The 20531-nt window shown below is 31.5% G+C and overlaps 3 protein-coding genes and 1 pseudogene across 4 annotated transcripts; 2 read left to right on the top strand and 2 right to left on the bottom strand.

Annotated features, from left to right (window-relative positions):
* The first annotated feature begins 1904 nt into the window (after positions 1-1904).
* Positions 1905-3838, top strand: LOC125575246 (annotated as a pseudogene).
* Positions 3839-13005: 9167 nt separating this feature from the next.
* Positions 13006-14166, top strand: LOC106440691 (60S ribosomal protein L35a-1). Its single transcript, XM_048747666.1, has 4 exons — positions 13006-13171; positions 13309-13344; positions 13644-13872; positions 13978-14166. Exons 1-4 carry the CDS (start codon positions 13140-13142, stop codon positions 14017-14019), a joined length of 339 nt encoding a protein of 112 aa, XP_048603623.1. The 5' UTR covers positions 13006-13139; the 3' UTR covers positions 14020-14166.
* A 1116-nt stretch (positions 14167-15282) lies between these two features.
* LOC106440692 (DNAJ protein JJJ1 homolog) lies at positions 15283-17802 on the bottom strand. Its single transcript, XM_013882422.3, has 3 exons — positions 16028-17802; positions 15884-15945; positions 15283-15777 (listed from the first exon to the last, which is right to left on the bottom strand). The coding sequence occupies exons 1-3, from the start codon at positions 17732-17734 to the stop codon at positions 15720-15722; spliced, it is 1827 nt and encodes a 608-aa protein (XP_013737876.1). The 5' UTR covers positions 17735-17802; the 3' UTR covers positions 15283-15719.
* Positions 17803-17946: 144 nt separating this feature from the next.
* On the bottom strand, positions 17947-20484 carry LOC106440693 (probable mitochondrial 2-oxodicarboxylate carrier). Of its 2 annotated transcripts, none has more exons than XM_048747664.1 (8): positions 20030-20484; positions 19493-19771; positions 19291-19379; positions 18766-18965; positions 18629-18674; positions 18444-18551; positions 18279-18351; positions 17947-18196 (listed from the first exon to the last, which is right to left on the bottom strand). In XM_048747664.1, the coding sequence occupies exons 4-8, from the start codon at positions 18910-18912 to the stop codon at positions 17962-17964; spliced, it is 609 nt and encodes a 202-aa protein (XP_048603621.1). In that variant the 5' UTR covers positions 18913-18965; positions 19291-19379; positions 19493-19771; positions 20030-20484; the 3' UTR covers positions 17947-17961. The 2 variants fall into 2 exon arrangements, with proteins under 2 accessions (XP_048603621.1, XP_048603622.1); XM_048747665.1 differs by having other exon boundaries at positions 19493-19550.
* Positions 20485-20531: the final 47 nt, after the last annotated feature.

Genomic DNA, 20531 nt, shown 5'->3' with positions numbered 1-20531 from the left:
TCTAAGAATTCTAAGAATTATTCTAATGATGGTATATGGCTATAAAAAATATTGTAATGCTTTTTAATTAATTAATATATAAGGGATGGATATCAATGACAAATGTTGCACTGCACCTACCCATAATATAGAGTCCTGTAACAAGATTTGACATTTTCATCGAATATTGTATAGTATAATCCACCGCCATTACAGTCAAAATTCTTTGAATATTTACTTTTTTTTCTTGTCAAAATTCTATGAATGTTTTCTGTTGATACAAATCTTGGGTTTTTTCTCATATGCAAGAAAATCAAAGTAAGATTCGTCATAATAGCTTTAATATCCCAATTGTATGTTCATCGTTAAATTGATCCTATCAATATTTTCTAAATATATTATATTCATTGCATAAGTCTTATACAATAAGTATAAACTTGATAGAAGTTTTGTAGTTTAGTAGTTTATGCTAATATTACTATTATCCCAAGTTCAAATAAGTTAATTGATAGTGGACTAATGGTTCTTGTTTAGTCAAGTCGTTGTTTCGGTTTAGACAAAGACTATTCAATGATTAAATTTATCTTAGAAAATTAGCTAAGTAGTAAAAATCCAAATGATTATTAAATTCACTTAAAATAATGAAATAATATAATACAATTAGAAAACAATTGTGTTTATTAGAACTAACAAGAGAGGGTCGAATATTTGTTGTAACTACAGAAACAGCTTCTAAGTTTTTGATAAAACACTAGATGATGATTATAAACAATATACATTTTGTTATCGATAATTTTTTTATACTGATTAGAGATGGACATTCGAGTACCATTTAGTTCGATTCGAATCCTTGAGGGTTTGGTTCAGATCTTTGCGGGTTTGGTTCGGGTTTGAGTTTGGATAACATATTTAAATATTTTCCAAAAATTAAAGTTCATATATACTTCAAAGTTTTCAAAATCTAAAAATAAAAATAATATATAACATATAAATTTGAATAATGTATGCCAAAATACTTAAACTTAACATAAAAATTGGTTTAACTTAAATATTTGGATAGGAAATCGATAGATATTTTAAGTATTTTATGTATTATAAGTAGGGCAATTTTCCTAAATAGACCATTTTCAAGTTTTGGTCACAAAAATAGACCACAAGGAGGAAAATGACCAAAATGTTTCATTTAATAGGTAAAATGACACTAATACCTTAGATATAAAAAAATATAAAAAAAATGAAAAAATTAAAAAAAATAATTTTTTTTATAGTTTTAGATTATATGTTTTCAAATTCGGATTTTTTTATAAAATTGTTTTTTTCGAAATTGTTTTTTTTTGAATTTTGTTTTTTCAAATTTTCTTTTTGTAATTCGAAAATACTTTTTGAAACTATTTTAAAAAATTTTATTTTCAAATTTTTAATATTATTTTTTATTTTATAAAATTTTAAACTTCAATCTCAAATCTCCACCTCTTAACTCTAAACCCTAAGGTTTGGATTAGTTAACCCTATGGGTATAAATGTATATTTATCTCTTTAATGAAACATTTTGGTCATTTTCCTCCTTGTGGTCTATTTTTGTGACCAAAACTTTTTTAGTACTATCTTATATATTTTCAAGTATTTTGGACAGCTTAGAAACATTTTATATATTTTGTATATTCTTTTAGATATTAAATTTAAAAATAATTAATATATTTAAGTATATAAATCTTGTTCGGATATATCCGGATACATAAAATATTCCGGTTTGGATCGGATTCGGTTTAGGTTCTCTAGATACAATTTTTTTGAACTCATTAAGATATCTAACCAATTTTAGTTAAAGTTCAATACTATTTTCTGGATCGGCCTTGGTTTGGTTTTTTGGATTCAGATTTTTTGCCCAACCGTATATTTTTATTGTGACAAAATTTTAAACGAAAATGAGGAAGGTTCATATTGATTTTGGGTATGCAACAATTTTTAAACCAAAATATATTTTACTATGTACGTGACCCATTTAGTTAATCATTAAAAAATGTTATATGCCCAATTAAGAAAAACAATGGGCTAAACTTAAGAAAACGTTAACTTTTTAGATTGTCAATCGACACTTTCAAATATTCTCAGACGGTGTTGTGACAAATAAGAAAAAGGTTAGAGTTAAGAAAGAAAATTTGTTGTGCGATCCATGTTCTCGCTAGGTGATTTCAATAACTTTTAAATTAATCTTAGTTATATTGATTTCTTGTAAGATTTTTTGAAAAATATTAATTAATAAAATCTTACACTTTCTAGAGTAATCAATTGTTTCTCGATCTAAACTATACTAAAAGGTGAATATGGAGTGTTTCTAGCATGTCCACGCAGGCTAATATATTTAACCAATCAAGACATTCCAATAATACACGCTGGCAAAAGACACGAAGCTCTTGCTTTCGTATGGGCTATGCTGTGTTTCGATGGGCTTCGTCGGTTAGCATTGGGCTTTTCTACCCGGTTCAATTAAAAAAGAAAAATTCAACCCAAGACGGATAACACGAGGCTCTACGCTTCTCGCTCTTCGTCTTCACCGTTTCTTCACCATCGTTTCAGTTCTCTCGATCCAGAACTCCACAATCAATACTCCACTACATCTCGATTCAATCGAGTTACCTCCGACACTAACTGACCTGGATCTCACGGTGAACCGTTTATCGGAACTGGACTCGAGGATCGCTCACCTCTCTATGCTCAAGAAGCTTTCTCTTCGCCAAAACCTAATCGAAGACTCCGCCGTCGAGCCTCTCTCTCGCTGGGACGCCTTGTCCGATCTCGAGGTGATTATTATCATCCACTCTCTGATTCTGCGAATTTCACAAATATGATCTCTCGAGGCCTTACGATTGATAGTCATTTGTATATGTAGGAGCTGATTCTCAGAGATAACAAGCTAGCGGAAGTACCAGATATAAGCATATTCTCAAGGGTTTTGGTCTTTGACGTATCTTTCAATGAAATCACTTCGTTGGAAGGATTATCAAAGGCCTCTAGCACGTTGAAGGAGCTCTATGTGTCTAAGAATGAAGTTAACAAGATTATGGAGATTGAACACTTGCACGACTTGCAGATTCTTGAGCTAGGGTCCAATAGATTGTCGGTTTGGATTTGTCGTGATTACTTTACAATGTTTTAGCAATTAATATGAAAGCATTGAGGTTTATTCAGGTGATGGTGAATATGGAGAGCTTGACAAAGTTAGAAGAGCTGTGGCTGGGAAGAAACCGTATCAAAGTTGTGAACTTGTGTGGGCTCAGATGTATTAAAAAGATTAGCTTGCAGAGCAATCAATTGACCTCTATGAAAGGATTTGAGGTGTGTGTTGTTTTACTCTTACCATCATTTTACTAAATCTGATGCATTGAAAAAATATGTGGACAGGACTGTGTTGCTCTTGAAGAGTTGTATCTGAGCCATAATGGTATCTCAAAAATGGAAGGCTTGAGTGCGTTGGTTAACCTACGGGTATTAGACGTGTCGAACAACAAGCTCACATCAGTTGATGACATTCAGAGCCTCACAAAGTATTTCACTTTTCCTTTTCTTCAGGACTGACTTTTTTATTTTGGTGATTTTTGTTTGTTTACGTTCTGACTTTTCCTTTACATGTAGGCTGGAAGATTTATGGCTTAATGACAACCACATAGAAATACTTGAAGCTATCACAGAAGCTGTTGAAGGCTCTAAAGCTAACAGCTTTCCCGGATTCTCCATGTAGTTAGCCATTAAAACCCTTTTATTAACTTATTTTTTTCTAACAATATAATATGACTTCTGACAATTTGACTAATCACTGTATAGAAAATGGATGCTAATGTAACTGAAAACTGTGTTCATCCTGAAATCGTGAGAACGCGTCTCACAAGAGACCGAGACGGCCTCATCACTGATTTTGTCTTTTTCTTGACCTCTAAGCTTTTGAAGTCCGTTCCTCAGGTATCTAAGTCAAATCAATATTTGATCGATTTTCATTTATAAATCATATATTTAGAATTATCCAAACTTACGTACGACATCATAAAAATAGCTTACTGATCCCTGTTAATTATTTATAGGCAGCAGCAACGACATGCTGCCTAGCAACGAGTCCGAGATTGAGGAACGTGTGCGGCAAATACTTTTCAGACTGTAATGAAACTCGGACTTCTAATCCGGATCGTGCAATCTTAAAGCTCAGAGACTGTGGACTGCTTCGGAGTTGTTGGTCACTCCAGCTTCCACTCCCGATGTTTATCAAACCTTTAAATATTTTTAACCAACGATGCTATGTATGTGTAAAGCCTTTCCAAGCTTCTTGGTTGTGAAATGTTTTAGATCATTTGGAGGAGTAATAAAGTTTATATGTTATCACTAATCACATATATAGATTGAAGAAAGGCAACACAGGCAGATATAAACATTGGCACGCCAATGTATGTACCACAAAGACAACTATTAAGTTATCATCATATTAAAATCTAGGGGGCATTAAGCACATACCTAACAAAAAAATATTTAAAACACACTGTGTTAGTGTTATCGGCTAAACAAGAGTTTGTTTTTAAGATTTTTGTAAGAACATAGTTTGTTTTTAAGATAATATTGGCTTTTTAACATGCTTTTGCATACTCATTGCATAATTATATGCACTTGCAAGGCATCGCCAGTCCTATATTATACTCAAATTTTATGTAGTGTTTCCAAATCTACAGAATGATGGTTTGGTTTATATGATTTAAAGACTAATTTCTGGTGGTGTTTTAAAAACAAAATTGGATTAGTTTGGTTTGTGTTTTATTTTTTTTTGTAATGTGTTTCCATAAGCTGGTTTTGAGAAAAATAATTTTTTTTGTTGTTTGATATTTTTATTCAGTTTATTTTTTTATCATAAAATAGTTTGGTTTTGTAAAAATAACCGATTTAAATCATCTATTTTAATCAGAAACCATGTAAAGCAATTTCATTTCTCTTAATTCCGTTGATATTTGATCGAAAAACATTTCTTCACCTTTAGCTAAAAAATTTAGTTTTCAGTCTCCTTGATAAAAGAATTTTGGTTAGTGTATCAAATCAATATTGTATAGCCGTAAATTAATTATACAAATGGAATTATTTATCATTTGAAATAAACAATGCAAAAAGCATGTATATATATCAGTTTGTATTTTTTGTAGGGAGGGCAGAAATTGAAAATGTAAAATCAATAATTCTAAATACATAAAAAAGTTTTAAATTAAATGTAGATTTAACAATTGTTTTGTATGAAACAAAAGATTTTAGCTGAAACTTAAGAATATTGACTATTCATAACTTTCCGTTCATTTTAATAATAAATAAACAACAAAGAGTAAGGAGTTGATTGGTTGTTCTGAAGTTTTTGTTTTTGTTTTTACTTTAGAAAATAAGCTGTGAATTGTTTTGCTTCGGCTTTAATTGTTTTGCTATATATCTATTTTCAAAGCACTAAATGAAATCTTTAGAAAATTTGATTTTGAAAACTAATATATTATTTTTTTCAAAAAAACTTTATACTATATCTTTAATTTTAAAAGATAAAATATGATTGTTTTAAAAATAAAAATTTTAGAAAAAAGTGGATGTCTAAAACATTTACCACCATTACCAATCAACCCCTGAGTTTATTCATTTCAAATTCGTTGGAGAACATAATAAATTAATTTCTGTATTATTACTTATGTTTTTGGTAGTCAATTTTGATATAATACATATACATGCTTTTATAAGAAAATAAACAAACTAAAATTAATTAAAAATTATAAGAAGAAATTTACCCGGGCGTAGCCCGGACAAAGACCCTAGTTAATATAAAATAGATTATAGTAATCACACAAATCAAAACAATACTTTGTTTGTTTAAAATATATTTATGGTAAATAAATCAAAAGAATTAATTAATTATATTTTATGTGGTATATAACTTATTTCAAATATATTGACATAAATGTATAGTATGTTTTAATATAAATATATATTATTGAGACTTACTACTCATATGGTTTTATTAACATTTTTATATTTGATGTAACCAAAAATTTAAACCCTCAATCTCAAAATTTTCGACGTGGTATTTTTCGATGCAAATTTTGAAATTAAAATATTAACGTCTTATTACTCTTTCAATGCAAATTTCAAAATTAAAATATTTGTGTATTTTTAAATGGTACATAGATTAATTTAAACGATATATATATATATATATATATTATTTAATATGAATATTTATTAAATAAAAATTCATATTAATACGATTGTATAATCATTTGTATATTGTTATAACAAAAAACAAATTAAGCCATTGATCACAAAAAAATTTCAAAGGGATTTTTAACATTTTTTGTAATCTAAAGTCATTTTACAAAATTCAAAATATAGCATATAAGAAAAAACTTAATTTTTTTATTATATGATTAAAATGATTGTTTAATTTATTTTAATAATATAAAATTAGACCGAAAATGAGGAATGTTGCAAAAATTGTTATCAAATATTTAGTATTCATAATCATTAATTGTCATATATATGTTAATCATATAAGGTAATTTCATAGCTTTTATTTAAAGAAATAATACACGCTTCTTATATTTTGGGTTAATATAATGTTTCCTTGTAATTGGATTTTGGACCAACATTTTTTCAACTGATTCTTAATCTGCCACGTAAGATTAATTGACGTCTTAATTGAGTGACAACTCAGCAAAACTCTTTTGTAATTATTAAAAACTACATGTTACAATTTTTTAAATGTTTCTCTATTAATATATAGGGGATTGGAGTTAGTTCAATTAGATATGGGTTTTCGGGTTTGAGTTTTTGCAGTGTTCCAGATTTTTAAGTTCAACCTCATAGATTTCGTTTGAAAATTAATTTAGTTTGAGTTGCGTTTAATTAATAGTATTTAGATTCAGGTATAATTTATAACATATGTCAAAATTTATATTGTAAATATTTACTAGAGATTATTCCGCGCTACCAGCGGATTATATATTTATGTTAAATTTGTCTAATTTATTCTTTTGTTTTATGTTATTTTAATATAACTTTTAATTCAGAGTAGGCTTTTTATACCAATTTCATATAATTTTGTTTGTCTTGTTAATTTGTTGTTAGATGAAACGCTCTTTTTGGCCACTGTAACACAGAGCTTTTGTAATTATGTTGTAGATTACATCTAATAAGAACAAAAAAGTACCATGATTAACACAATAATTATGATAAAGGTTGTTTGAGATTTTCCCCCTTCTGTGTCTTTCAACTTGTCTATCTCTTATTTTGTATGACGTAATTTTTTTAACTCTATTTTTGTTAGTTTTCTTTTCAAACTTGTAATAATTTATAGTCAAAATTACATTTCTGAATCTACGATATCATCGATATCAATAATTTTGACACACATCTGATAGATAAACCACATAAAACCACCTTTAAATCACCAGCTAAAAATATATATTTGATTCTTTACATTTTTATATTAAATTTTCCGTTAAACTCCTTTCAAATACCACTGCTATATATTCCATTTAATATTGGACACCACATAATTCACTAAAATTTAAAGTATTTTAGAAATATGGTTATAAATACGTTAATCCAATTACATAACATTTTAAAGAATTTATAAAATACATAATTGAAATAACATTAGAATTTAATACTTTCTCAAATTTAATTGGAACTTCTAGATTTAGTACCTTTGCCTAAAATCATATTCGATTCATTTTAAATGGTACTACTATTTGACTAGACAATAACATAAATGTTGGATACTATCTTTTTAGAGGATGCTCACATTAAGATAATTTTACAGTAGAAATATTTCAATTGCTAACATAATGTTGACAAAAAAATAGCTAACATACTTTTATTCACATAAGATCAAACCCTTATATAGACATAATTCACTTAAAGCTAAACTCAAAAACTCTACACTATAAAAGACAATACACCAATAAAAACAATAAATATAAGTAGATTAAAGAACATAACCCAAAGTATAAAGATATAAGAGATTAAAATCACATAATGTGAGAATAAATTTTATTGATTATAAAGTAGGCTAACAAAACAAATATTCATACCAAAAAAAAAATCTAACAAATAAATACCATATAGCAAAAATTATTTATACGAAATTAATTTGTTATTTGAATAAGAGATACCACATAGTTTAACTTAGAAACAATGAGTATATTAAATTAGTTTTATTTGTTATAATTGTAAGAAAATATGTTATAATCGTAAGAAATATATAACTGAACATATAAATAAATGACAAATAATAAACAAAAACATGATATAAAGTATACCAAACCAAAAATAAATGCTATAAAAGAAATTACTTAAGTTCTAAGTAAGGCAATATACTCTTTTAGATGTTACAGTCTTTAGTGAAATATATATATAAGCTGACTAACTTTTATAAGGAAATTGATTACATTATTGTTTCTTACAATAAAGTTTTTCTAAGGAATTATATTTGGTTTGAATTAATAAATCCTTAACATAAGAAAGAAAATAGTGGCCAAAAAGATAAAAATTAAAATGTTATACAGAAATTTAAATATATTTAGAAAATAGATACTTTATCAAAAAAATATTTTGTAACACTTAAGTAATTTCCCTTTTCAGTTATACTTAAACATATACAATCAATTACTAATTATGAAAATTATAATATTCATTTTTTGACGGCAAATATGTTAACCATGCACAACAAAATCAATCAATATAGTAATGCTTAAATATCACAACTGAAAATCTCAAATTATCATGATCTATTCTATTATTTAAATGTTTAACAAGGATTTAATGTGAAATAATTTTAAAATATCAAAAGTTAAAAAGAAAATGTATAGCATACAATCCGCGCGTAGCGCGGATAAACGATTTAGTGTTTATTAAAAGGTGATAAATACTCTTAATGAAGACTTGTTTTGTTTTAGTTTGGGTGACAATTTTCATAATAAACACATGAATGAAAAATTTATTTCAAAATTTGTAATTCTCTTTTAATATAATAGATTAGTTATCAAATTTTAATAAGTATAGAAATCTAAGAAAAGTCAGTTTTATTGGATTAGTAATTTTAAATATTTTAAATCACCCATTATATATTCTAAAATTCAGTATTATTTACTCATGGTTCTATTGTAGAGTGTGTTTTAGTCGATTTTCATGTTAAAAAAAAAAAGCAATCCAACAAATAAATAAATTTCCAAATACTGATTAAAATTCATATTTTAAATTTAAATATTATTAGTTGTTGTAGAAAATTACAAATCTTTTAAAAAAATCCTACTATATACTAGGTGGACTTTCTAAATTTCTCTGTAACTTTAATGTATGTAATTATCTCGGATTGAATAAAAGAGTTGAAATTGGTGTCCAGACTCACTAAACAAGGACAACTATTATAATAGTAATTTGGTTCACTTTTCACTATAACGAATAAAAACCAGGGATATGTACGTCTTATTGCAAATTGGTTCGAACCTCGTCATATCAGTTTTGTGTGCTTTATTAATTTTTTGTCTTTTAATGAAGGACAAAACTGTATTTTCCTCATCGTCTTCTTCTTTTGACCTATTTTTTTCTGAGCACAAGATCGACCGCAGCCATCCCTTTTACTGATTCCTTTTGTTTTTATCATTTTCTTCTTCTTATATCGATAAATTCATCAAATAACATGTGAAATTACAGAAGAATAAAAGAAAATATGATTTTTCCTAAGGATCCGAGTTTTTTCCCGAACAGGCTATAATCGAGACGGTAAGGGGCCGCCGAACGCTTCTCCGCCGCGGAATCGACCGCGTTGACCGCGTTTTCGAACATTGGATATATGTATATGAGTCCAACCAAATTCTAGTTCAATATGTTGGGTTGAGTGTAACTACTGAAGTTATATCTTCTGATGATATTGTCTTTGCAATAAGCCAATACTTATCAAGCCCAAAAAAAAGAAAACAATCCCCTGTATATTAATTGAGAAGCATTTGAAAAATTAAAACCTTAATTTTGTATTAATTAAAAAAAAACCCAAATCCTAGGTGGCACTCTAAATGCCTTTTAAATTCCATTTCAAAGAATCCTAGAACTTCTAATATAAAGTATAGTTTAATCTAATGATATCACATTATTCCATAATTATATAACACTAGAGAACATTATATTAACCTAAAATATATGAAGTGTGTATTCTTTCCTTAAATAAAAGATACGGAATTACCTAATATGATTTACATATATACGAGAATTAATGATTATGAATAATAAAGATTTGATAACAATTTTTGCATCCTTCTTCATTTTTGTTTAAATTTATATTATTAAAAAAAATTAAACAATCACATTAACCATATAATAAAAAAATTAGATTTTTTCTTATATGTTATATTTTGAATTTTTTAAAATGACTTTAAATTACAAAAATGAGGAAGCTTTTATATGTTATATATGTTTTTAAACGACTTTAAAATACAAAAAAAGAGGACACCTTATATGTTATATTTTTCTTATATGTTAGAATTTTCTTATATGTTATATTTTGAATTTTTTTAAAACGACTTTAAATTACAAAAATGTAAGTTTTCCTTAAGTATACGACTAAAAACATTAAAATGACATGTATCAATTCGGTGGTTGATTTGAAAGCTTTAAAAACCATATGGAAGATAAAAGTCAAAATAATTCAACTGTGAAAACAATACTGTTCACTTTTTTCAAGAATGTGTTCGCTGGAAAAAATAAGGTTTTTATGTCATAATTTATTTAATGTCCACTAGAGAACATTATATAACCTAAAATATAAGAAGTGTGTATTCTTTCCTTAAATAAAAGCTACAGAATTACCTAATATGATTTACATATATATGACAATTAATGATTATGAATAATAAAGATTTGATAACAATTTTTTCATCCTTCTTCATTTTTGTTTAATTTTATATTATTAAAAAAAAATAAACAATCACATTAAACTTATAATAAAAAATTAGATTTTTTTTCTTATATGTTATATTTTAAATTTTTTAAAATGACTTTAAATTACAAAAATGTGGAAACCTTATATGTTTTTTTTTTAAAACGACTTTAAAATACAAAAATGAGGACACCTTATATGTTAGATTTTTTCTTATATGTTATATTTTGAATTTTTTAAAACAACTTTAAATTACAAAAATGTAAGTTTTCCTTATGTATACGACTAAAAACATTAAAATGACATGTATCAGTTCGATGGTTGATTTGAAAGCTTTCAAAACCATATGTAAGTTAAACGTCAAAATAATTCAACTGTGAAAACAATACTATTCACTTTTTTAAAATTGTGTTGGCGGAAAAAAATAAGGTTTTTATGTCATAATTTGTTTAATGTCCACTAGAGAACATTATATTAACCTAAAATATAAGAAGTGTGTATTCGTTCCCTAAATAAAAGCTACGAAATTACCAAATATGATTTACATATATATGGCAATTAATGATTATGAATAATAAAGATTTGATAACAATTTTTGCATCCTTCTTCATTTTGTTTAATTTTATATTATTAAAAAAATAAACAATCACATTAACCGTATAGTAAAAAATTAGATTTTTTCTTATATGTTATATTTTGAATTTTTTAAAATGACTTTAAATTACAAAAAAGAGGAAACCTTATATGTTATTTTTTTTAAACGACTTTAAAATACAAAAATGAGGACACCTTATATGTTAGATTTTTCTTATATGTTAGATTTTTTCTTAGATGTTATATTTTGAATTTTTTAAAACGACTTTAAATTACAAAAATGTAAGTTTTTCTTAAGTATACGACTAAAAACATTAAAATGACATGTACCAATTCGATGGTTGATTTGAAAGTTTTCAAAACCATATGGAAGATAAAAGTCAAAATAATTCAACAGTGAAAACAATACTGTTTACTTTTTTCAAGAATGTGTTCGATAGAAAAAATAAGGTTTTTATGTCATAATTTGTTTAATGTCCAATCCGATCAACCCATGATGTATTAATTATAGTTTTGTTCCATTATTTTTAATAAAAATTGATCTGATCCATCGGAAAGAAATTATATAATAATAACAAAAAATATTATATATATATAAATAAAATGATCACATATATAAAAAAAAACTATCGATAATATATACAAATAAATTCATCCTGCGCAAGGCGCAGGTCTTATCCTAGTTTAAACTAAATGTCATAAGGTTAGTGCACTGCGGTCTGTAAAAAACTTTATAAAAAATTCTTTCAATGGATAATAATGAAATTTGAAAGATTTTTTTTATAGACTACAATGCACTATAGTTAGTAGATATATTTTACGTGATGTGGATGGTTAAATGAACATCTCATGCCCTTTTATGATTGTAGATTAAAAGGGAATTCATTTAAATGATTTTTGCTTAGGTATCAATCATAAGTGAAGTTTTTTCTAAATTTTTTATAATTTGATTCGTCAAATATTTTTAATTTTCTTCATTTTAATCAATTCTAAAAAAAATCAAATAATATTTTTTGCTAAACAATCCACATTATACTACACTTTTTCTATATAAGTCATACTATATATGTAAGATATTATAATAACTATTAATGCATTATTATTTTTGTTTTACTTTCGGCTATAATATCATTTATTGTTATAAATAAAAAATCCAAATTTATCTAAAATATATTTAGAAATTTAAATAGTATAAACTTAATTATTTTCTTAAAAAAATAAAATAAAACATATATAACATATTTAGTATAATTGTCGATACATAAATTATAAAATATGTTAAAGTTGTCATATTCATATTTTACAAAATAAAAAATAAAATAAAAAATTAATTTTAAATTGATAAAAACATAATCTATATATTTTATAAAATATTTACATTCACAAAATCGCTACCTAGTTTCAACTTTCAACTAAAATACATAAATAATCAAATAATACCCTCCTCGACAAAAAAAAAGAAGAAGCTGATTTAAATATGTTTCAATACCTTACCAGGCTAAGTTTAGAGGCCCATAGGCCCGTTTTGAATCAAATCGAAAGAGTAGGTAGCACTATATAAACTTGTGCTTAAGCTCTAGGGTTTGTCTCCTCCGTTTACCTCAGTAATAGTAGCAGCGGTCTTGCGAAAATGGTGAAGGGACGCCAAGGAGAACGTGTCAGGTCTTTCATCTTCCTTTGTTGTCCATCTATTTAAATCGAACCCTAGTTGTCGAATCTTGTTCTCAACAGTAGTACTAGAGGTCTGCTCGTTTTCGTGTGATCAAATCTGAATCCTATTTTTTTTATCTTAATTGCAGACTCTACGTCAGGGGAACCATCTTGGGATACAAAAGGTGACACCTTTATGCTTTCAATTGTATACTGCTTACTGGTTCTTGGTTTGGCTCCGATCTTGATACATTGTAATGACCCACAATGAGCTAAGTAGTTTAGGTAACTGTAACTGAAGCTGATAAGATCTCATCTTAAACATCGCTTCAACTAATCAGATTCTGTTTTGTAATACCTTAAAAAAAATCAAAACTTTATGTGCTTAATGTATTCTCTGCATTGTTCTTCTAAGTCCAGTGTCGTTATTTGTCTGAGCTAATTCCTTTAGCTTTGGTCTCTGACCATTTTCTTGATTGTGTAGGTCGAAGTCAAACCAGTACCCAAACACTAGCCTTATCCAGATCGAAGGAGTCAACACTACAGAGGAGGTGACATGGTACAAGGGAAAGAGGATGGCTTACATATACAAGGCTAAGATCAAGAAGAACGGTAGCCACTACCGCTGCATCTGGGGAAAGGTTACAAGGCCTCATGGTAACAGCGGTGTTGTCCGTGCCAAATTCACTTCCAACTTGCCTCCTAAGTCCATGGTACTTTTAACATATCCTACAACCATCAGATCCTTATCTTGTTTAGTTGTTTTAATCTCCTGCTTGCTGTATTAAAGTAAGTATCTTTTCATTTTTGTGTTGCAGGGAATGAGGGTCAGAGTCTTCATGTATCCGAGCAACATTTGAAGCGAAAGTAGAACAGCATAAACTTTGATTTAGCTGTTGTTTTTTTGCACTAGTTCGTTGTTTTGTATTTGATATTGAAAACATTTTCCTTTCGTTGTTTGAATCATGGATCTTGTTTTTAATCCCAAGTTAGAATCTTTCTTCCAATCTCTTATTGAGTTTCTGCAGATGACTATCATGGTCTTTGGATATTATCCAAAGAGGTCTATGGATAGTTTTTGGTTATGCTGTAAAATCGTTAGTTAGGTCAATTTGATTTGGTACTTTTATTCTTAAGTAAGGGAAGCTAATGTAGAACCTGATAGCATTGGCTAGAGAAGCCTAGAAGCAGAGCTTATGTAGTGGTCTTTGTATATGCTTAGTGTCTGGTAGACCTGAAAAGCAAAGCTTCGTTTTGGAGGTATAACGCAGACTTATTTGTTTTTCTGATTTTGTAAAATGTAGTGAAGAACAAAATGGAAAAACACATACAAGTCTTTGCAAGGCTTTTACGTCATAATCTAATACAATGGAATTACAAATTATCTTTGATAGTCGATATGTAATATCTACCCTCAAGTAGGCGGGTCACTCGACATGGCCCAGCCGAGGTTTGTCCACAACGAGCCTGGAAGGTTTGACTGCAGGTTCACAAGCGTGACCATCAAGGACTGTCCGTCAATAGTGCTGAAAGGAATGGAGGGTAAGTACTTTAGGAGTTTGGGCGGCTCATGCAGAAGGAAGGGCTTATTTTCCGGACAAAGGAGTGTTGGACCACATGCTTAACTCAGATTTGGCTCCGTTGAGATACTGTAATGACGATGGGACTGTAACTGAAGCTTTAGCCTTTTAAACTCAATGGTTCACCGTTGGGGCTGGCTATATGTTCACCTGATGGAAGACATTTGGCGATGATGCCTCATCCTGAACGGTGTTTCTTGATGTGGCAGTTCCCGTCGTACTCGAAATGCTGGAAGGTTGAGAAAGCTGGTCGAGTCTGTGGTTGAAGATGTTCCAGAATGCTAGGGACTGGTGCTCTCAGCTCTAACTGTCATGTTAAAGCCTGACGTTATATATCTTTACAATATGATCTTGTTGAACGGCTGGTGTTGTACAAAGTTCTCAAATGAACTTATTGTCACATCTGATAATGCATTTTCCATAAGGAAAGTAAATATAGATTCTCTCCGTATCATTTTAAGTGGTGTTTACTGGAAATTTTTTTGGTATTTTCCTAATCCAAGTGCAAAAACCTTAAAAATCACAAGTGATACAGAGGAAGTATAAATGAGTCAAAATATGGCATCGACATATTGAAGTAGCTCATGACAATAAAGGCTCCTTCAACAAACTTACCAATACAGTTTAGTTTCAAAAACATGGTCTTAACATTATACAACAGAGATAACCTAATGACATTCCGATAATGAGATCCCTAACATTGAGTAGACCGTAGAAATACGAACGATATATTTGAAAGAATGTAGTTTACAAACACAATTTTTGATAGATTTCTTCTCTGCTGCAAAATCTTTGTTTCAAAGATACTCTAAGTAGACAGTACATAGAGTTTGATCATCAACTCGTTTGCACTACAAAAATGTCAAAAACGTAGCTCATTCCACCCTTTCTTCTTCATCGTCTCCACCAATGTATAAATTCAATCAAAGAATGCAATTCTTGGTTATTCTCTGCATGATCCTTTGAAATGAGCAATGGAATCACCGGGATTTCACTGTCGCATGACCGGTATCAGCTATATGCTTGAATAGTTTTGACCTGGCCATGGTAGAAACATGGTGGGTCAACATTTGAATGATATAATACTAGAAAACAAACAAGAGATTTCTTCAAAAGAAGGAATATGATCATCTAATGGACCAACCTCGACTCAAACTCCTCTCCGCATCTGTCGCATTCGTTATTACTGGCTTTCTTCGATGTGCCCTGCATTTTGATGTGTAAATATTATATGATTTCAAGAAACTATGACCTAGTGATATGCTAAACAGGGAAGAAAGCTTTGTACCTTGGACTTCATTCCTCTGGTTGATTTCTTTGACCTTGGAGCCTTCTTGTGTTCTATATATTCACTTCGATCCTCATGCGTTTCTTCCATGGCTTTTTGAGTATCATCAGCTTCACTGCTTTTGTCCTTACCCTTCTTACTTCTGCGCCTCCTCCCTGTGCTCTTCCTGTTATCATACTCCATTGGCTCTGCCTCATCCTTCTGAGACTCCTCAACTGCTCCGGAAGCTGATTCCGTTGCATCCGCATTGTCATCTGAATTATCACCATCGTCCATAGATATCTGTGTTTTGTTGGCATCATCCGTAATGTCTTTTCCAGCATTCCGTTTGTTTCTCTCCTTCTTACCTTTCCTGTTCCTACCTGTTGTGCTCTTCTGGTTATCAAATTCGCTGTCGCTCTCAATCTCGACGTGAACTTCATCTTCTTCTCTTGATACAACGTTCTTTCGCTTATTCTTTTCTACCATTTTCTTGAGTAGAATCAGCTCGTCATCATCGACATCCCCATCCTCATCCTCACTTTCACTAGATCCTTTCACATCCTCCTCTGCCATAAAATACTCATCATCAGTTTCATCAGCTTCGCCTACAACTTCATCTTCCATATTCAACTCCTCGAGCTCCTCTACAGTTTCCGGTATCTCATCAATCTCTTCCTCCTCCTCTTCTACATCACTGAATGACTCTCTCAACTCCGCCACTTTCTCTTTATGCTTCTTCGACTGCTCATGGTTTTTCCACTGCTTCTCGCTTTTGAACTTCTTGCTACAAACAATGCAATAGAGCTGCTCACTCTTCTTCTTACCATCATCACCACCATCCTCTTCCACTTCCTCCTCCTCTTCACCCTGAGCCTTTGCCCAATCAGGCTCCTCATAGTTCATAGCTCTCTCCAACCTCTCCTTCTCCATCTTCTTCTTCCTCTCCCTCTCCTCCGCCTTCTTCAACTCCATCTCCGCACTCTTCTTCACCATCATATCAACCACTCTCTTGTCCCTCTTCTTCACAAAAGCAGCCAACCCTCTCACGGTCTCGTTATACTCTCTCTTCGCCTTCTTCCTCACCTTCTTATTCTCCTCCTCCATCTTCCTCCTCATCCTCCGGTTAGGTCCAGCCATGGTATCGTACTCATCCACCCAGCAGAAATCCATAACAGTGCTGAACCCTAACCAGTAGTTGTAAAACGCCGTCACCTGAGAATACGGACTCTCTAGATTCCCCATGATCGGAGCCTCTCTCACGGAGTCCATACTCAACCCTAACGTTCTCGCGAACTTAATCTCGTTGAGGTAAACGCTGTTGAACACATCGAAATACACCTTGTAGAATCCCTTACAGGTGTCTGAGTAACCGGAGTATACAGAGGTGGAGAAGAAAGCGAATAGATCCGGGACGGAGCCGCCAGGCATTCCACCGGATTTAGAGCCGCCGGCGGAGCCTTGGTCGGCGAATAGGATCTGAGATCGGTGGGAATCATACCAGGCTCGCTCCTTGGGATCGGATAGAACCTCGTAGGCGTGGACGAGTTCTTGGAACTGAGCGGTGGCGTCAGCCTCCGATATTCCGCCGGCCTTGATGAGCTTGTCGGGATGACGTTGCAGAGCCAAACGCCGGTAGGAAGATCGGATCTCTTCCGGCGAAGACTCCTTGCTTACATCGAGAATTTCGTAGAGGCATCTTTTCTCCGAGCGAGAAGAAGACGCCATCTCCCTGTTTTAGGGTTTAGACAAAGTTCCTCTTTTGTTATCGTTTTAAACACATTAACTAGTTCGGGCTGTCCGAAACGTGTATTTATAATAAGCCTAATTAAGTTAATATTTTTAATTTTATTTTTCTCTTTAGGATAAAATGATATAAAAAGGGAAAGTAAAGATAACCTTTTATTAAGGAGTGATCAGATTGTAGTTAACAGTATCTCACAAGAATCATGTCACTAGTTCTCCCTAACCTCATGTACTGAAGATCTTTTACTCTCTATGCTCAAGTTGGAGACAACATTGTTATTTTTACCTTTCTCTCTGAAGCTCTCTCTAAGGAACTCAACGGCCATGAATGTAAGTGCCGAGGCTGGAAGATACAACATGACCCTTGGGACGCTTCCCCTGAAAAAACCCTCTCGACCTTCCTTCCTCCGTATCTGACCCACTGCATCCAACCACCCCTTGTACCTATCGATATTCCCAAGTTTAATCAAAACAAGTTCTTGATATCTCTTGGGGATGCTATTTGCCTATTTCAGATGAGACATACTTGATCGTTGTTCCTTGCACTGGCAATCTTGTTTTTACAACATCCAGTGGAGTTGTGAGATACGCGCCTAGTCCTGGAGAGAGAGAGAGAGATTAAGTTAAACATGGGTCACTATGGATTAGTTATTTCGAATGGTTGCTTTAAACTGATCTTATCCTGACGTACCACCAGCTAATCCTCCCAATACGAGCCCCTCGACTGAACTGTTAACTCCAAATTGTGGAAACTTTTTCTTCCCTTCATCTGTTAGATCCTTTAGTGCTTCATAAAAACCTGAGAAGGAAAAGGAACAGAACGACAATAAGGAGACAAAGAACCATAAGATGAACGGAGGTAACCGTTTCACTTACCATAAGGCCAGCAAAAGGTACATCCCTTGCTAGTGTAGACCAGTATCTGCCAAAGGAAACAAGGAAAAGTAATAACATAGTACCTTGAAAAAGGATATCCAATTGCTATCATAATGGACTGAAGGAAGATTACATACCCAGCATACAGTCCCTTTGGCCCTTGCTCTTTCCATATTGAGCATCCAGCTTGGAACATTCCAGTGCATGTCACCTCTTGGTTTAACTGGAACGCTTTTCCTTGGAATAAAAGAGCTCCAGGAGCTACTAGTGCCTTGAATTTGCATCCTCTGCTTTATTACTTCACAAGGACCATAAACGAAAGAACCAACTGTATCACCTGAAAGAAGCAGCAGAACACAAAGGAATCAGATGCTTTCCAACTTCCCATAAATCTTGCGCTGCGACCTTGCCCTTGTGTGGTTTTACTGAAATCATGGATCTTATCTTATAAAAATCCACGATATTCATCGCTAGGATCGTCACATAAGATTTAAATGTATGATATTATCTGTTTTTCAGCTATTACGTTTCATTTCTGCTGTATGTTTTGCCACTCAGAATCAGATACCACCAAAGTGAACATCTTTTTTCTCCCTCCTATCTTTACCACAGCTTCATTGATTAGATAACCGAGAGAGAAGAAAGGAGATTAGAAAACATACCAATAGCTCCTGCTAAAAAATGTACCCAGTGCCCTCCTAAGTTGGGATGAGACTTCTTCAATCCATTAAAGAACAAAAGAACAAAAAACCTAGAGCATAGAAGACCAAACATGTATAGCCTTAGACAGCCAGTTGCTTATAACGATGATAAGTAGGATAGACAAGGAGGATGAGATAGCAAAGAGTATGTATGATAATATACCTTTTAATCCATCACCAACCCAAACAGTCCGAAGCATTTGTGGAATGCTCTTTTGTCTCTGAAATCAACAAGGTTAGAGATTCTGATACACTCTCCACGAATTGAGTAATCATACAATCACTGCAGAACTTGAAGGAACTCTCTCCACACTACACATACAGAGCTTGAACGATTTTGAACTATTTACGATAAAACGCCACTGATCAGCATGATCGGGATGGTTCTCATCACAATCACGGGACGGAATCTTGACATTTCGATGAGAAACTAATCGTCTAACTGTAATCATAATATGCAATCAATCAATCTAAAACGATTTTGAACTATTCAGATTCCTATGAAGTGCTACTGAGCATGATCGGAATGTTCTCATCACAATCACGGGACGGAATCTCGACATTTCGCTGATAAACTTAACCGTCTAAGCATTATCACATGCAATAAACCAATCTACAGCGACTTTTTCGCAGATTTGCTTCCCAGTAAGTGTATTAAACCAAAAGAGAACGATGAGTAGAAGAGAGGATCGGCGCTTACCGAAGAATGGATCCTGCGGGGCTTTCATTTCGATACTCGGAGGAGGAGGAGGTTACCCGTGATTCGAATCCGTGCTCGCCATTTCCCTTGTGCGGAGAGAAAGCAACTCTATCTCTCTCCCGAACCTTCTCCAAGCGTTTGGGCTTTTACGAGGTTTTAGTGAATAGACTTTGCTCACCCAAATCGACGAGTCGCAACGATTTACACAAAACATTTAAAATTCCAATTTCAAAATCTTCCCAGAAAATTAATTTGATTACTTACTTGCCGATTTGTGTAAATTGAACGCTCTAGCTCCACAAACAAAATGATCAGTGTGTATGGTCTCTCTTGATTCTTTCTTCTTTGCAACAATTAGATAGTGTTTGCTCAAGCTGAACCAAAAAATGATCTGATCATACACATGTTACATACATTGTAGACTGTACCATCACTTTTTGGGATGCCTCAAGAGAACATCTTTGCATAAACAACCTTGCCAGCTCTTGAGGTAAGCAAGAGC

Source organism: Brassica napus, chromosome C2 (genome assembly GCF_020379485.1).
Source record: "Brassica napus cultivar Da-Ae chromosome C2, Da-Ae, whole genome shotgun sequence".
Classification (NCBI taxonomy): Eukaryota; Viridiplantae; Streptophyta; class Magnoliopsida; order Brassicales; family Brassicaceae; genus Brassica; species Brassica napus.
The sequence above is the reverse complement of the archived record's forward strand: the minus strand, read 5'-3'. Positions and strand labels throughout refer to the sequence as shown.

What these genes read in the sequence shown, in the direction of transcription:
- LOC106440691 (XM_048747666.1), top strand. Translation starts at nt 13,140, where the DNA reads ATGGTGAAGGGACGCCAAGGAGAACGTGTCAG. An exon ending in CGCCAAGGAGAACGTGTCAG is followed by an intron (nt 13,172 to 13,308) that starts GTCTTTCATCTT and finishes TCTTAATTGCAG; the next exon opens with ACTCTACGTCAGGGGAACCA. An exon ending in ACCATCTTGGGATACAAAAG is followed by an intron (nt 13,345 to 13,643) that starts GTGACACCTTTA and finishes TTGATTGTGTAG; the next exon opens with GTCGAAGTCAAACCAGTACC.
- LOC106440692 (XM_013882422.3), bottom strand. Translation starts at nt 17,734, where the DNA reads ATGGCGTCTTCTTCTCGCTCGGAGAAAAGATGCCTCTACGAAATTCTC. An exon ending in CCAGAGGAATGAAGTCCAAG is followed by an intron (nt 15,946 to 16,027) that starts GTACAAAGCTTT and finishes ATCAAAATGCAG; the next exon opens with GGCACATCGAAGAAAGCCAG. An exon ending in GGAGAGGAGTTTGAGTCGAG is followed by an intron (nt 15,778 to 15,883) that starts GTTGGTCCATTA and finishes TACCATGGCCAG; the next exon opens with GTCAAAACTATTCAAGCATA.
- LOC106440693 (XM_048747664.1), bottom strand. Translation starts at nt 18,912, where the DNA reads ATGCAAATTCAAGGCACTAGTAGCTCCTGGAGCTCTTTTATTCCAAGG. An exon ending in CCAAAGGGACTGTATGCTGG is followed by an intron (nt 18,675 to 18,765) that starts GTATGTAATCTT and finishes TTCCTTTGGCAG; the next exon opens with ATACTGGTCTACACTAGCAA. An exon ending in ATTGGGAGGATTAGCTGGTG is followed by an intron (nt 18,352 to 18,443) that starts GTACGTCAGGAT and finishes CTCTCTCTCCAG; the next exon opens with GACTAGGCGCGTATCTCACA.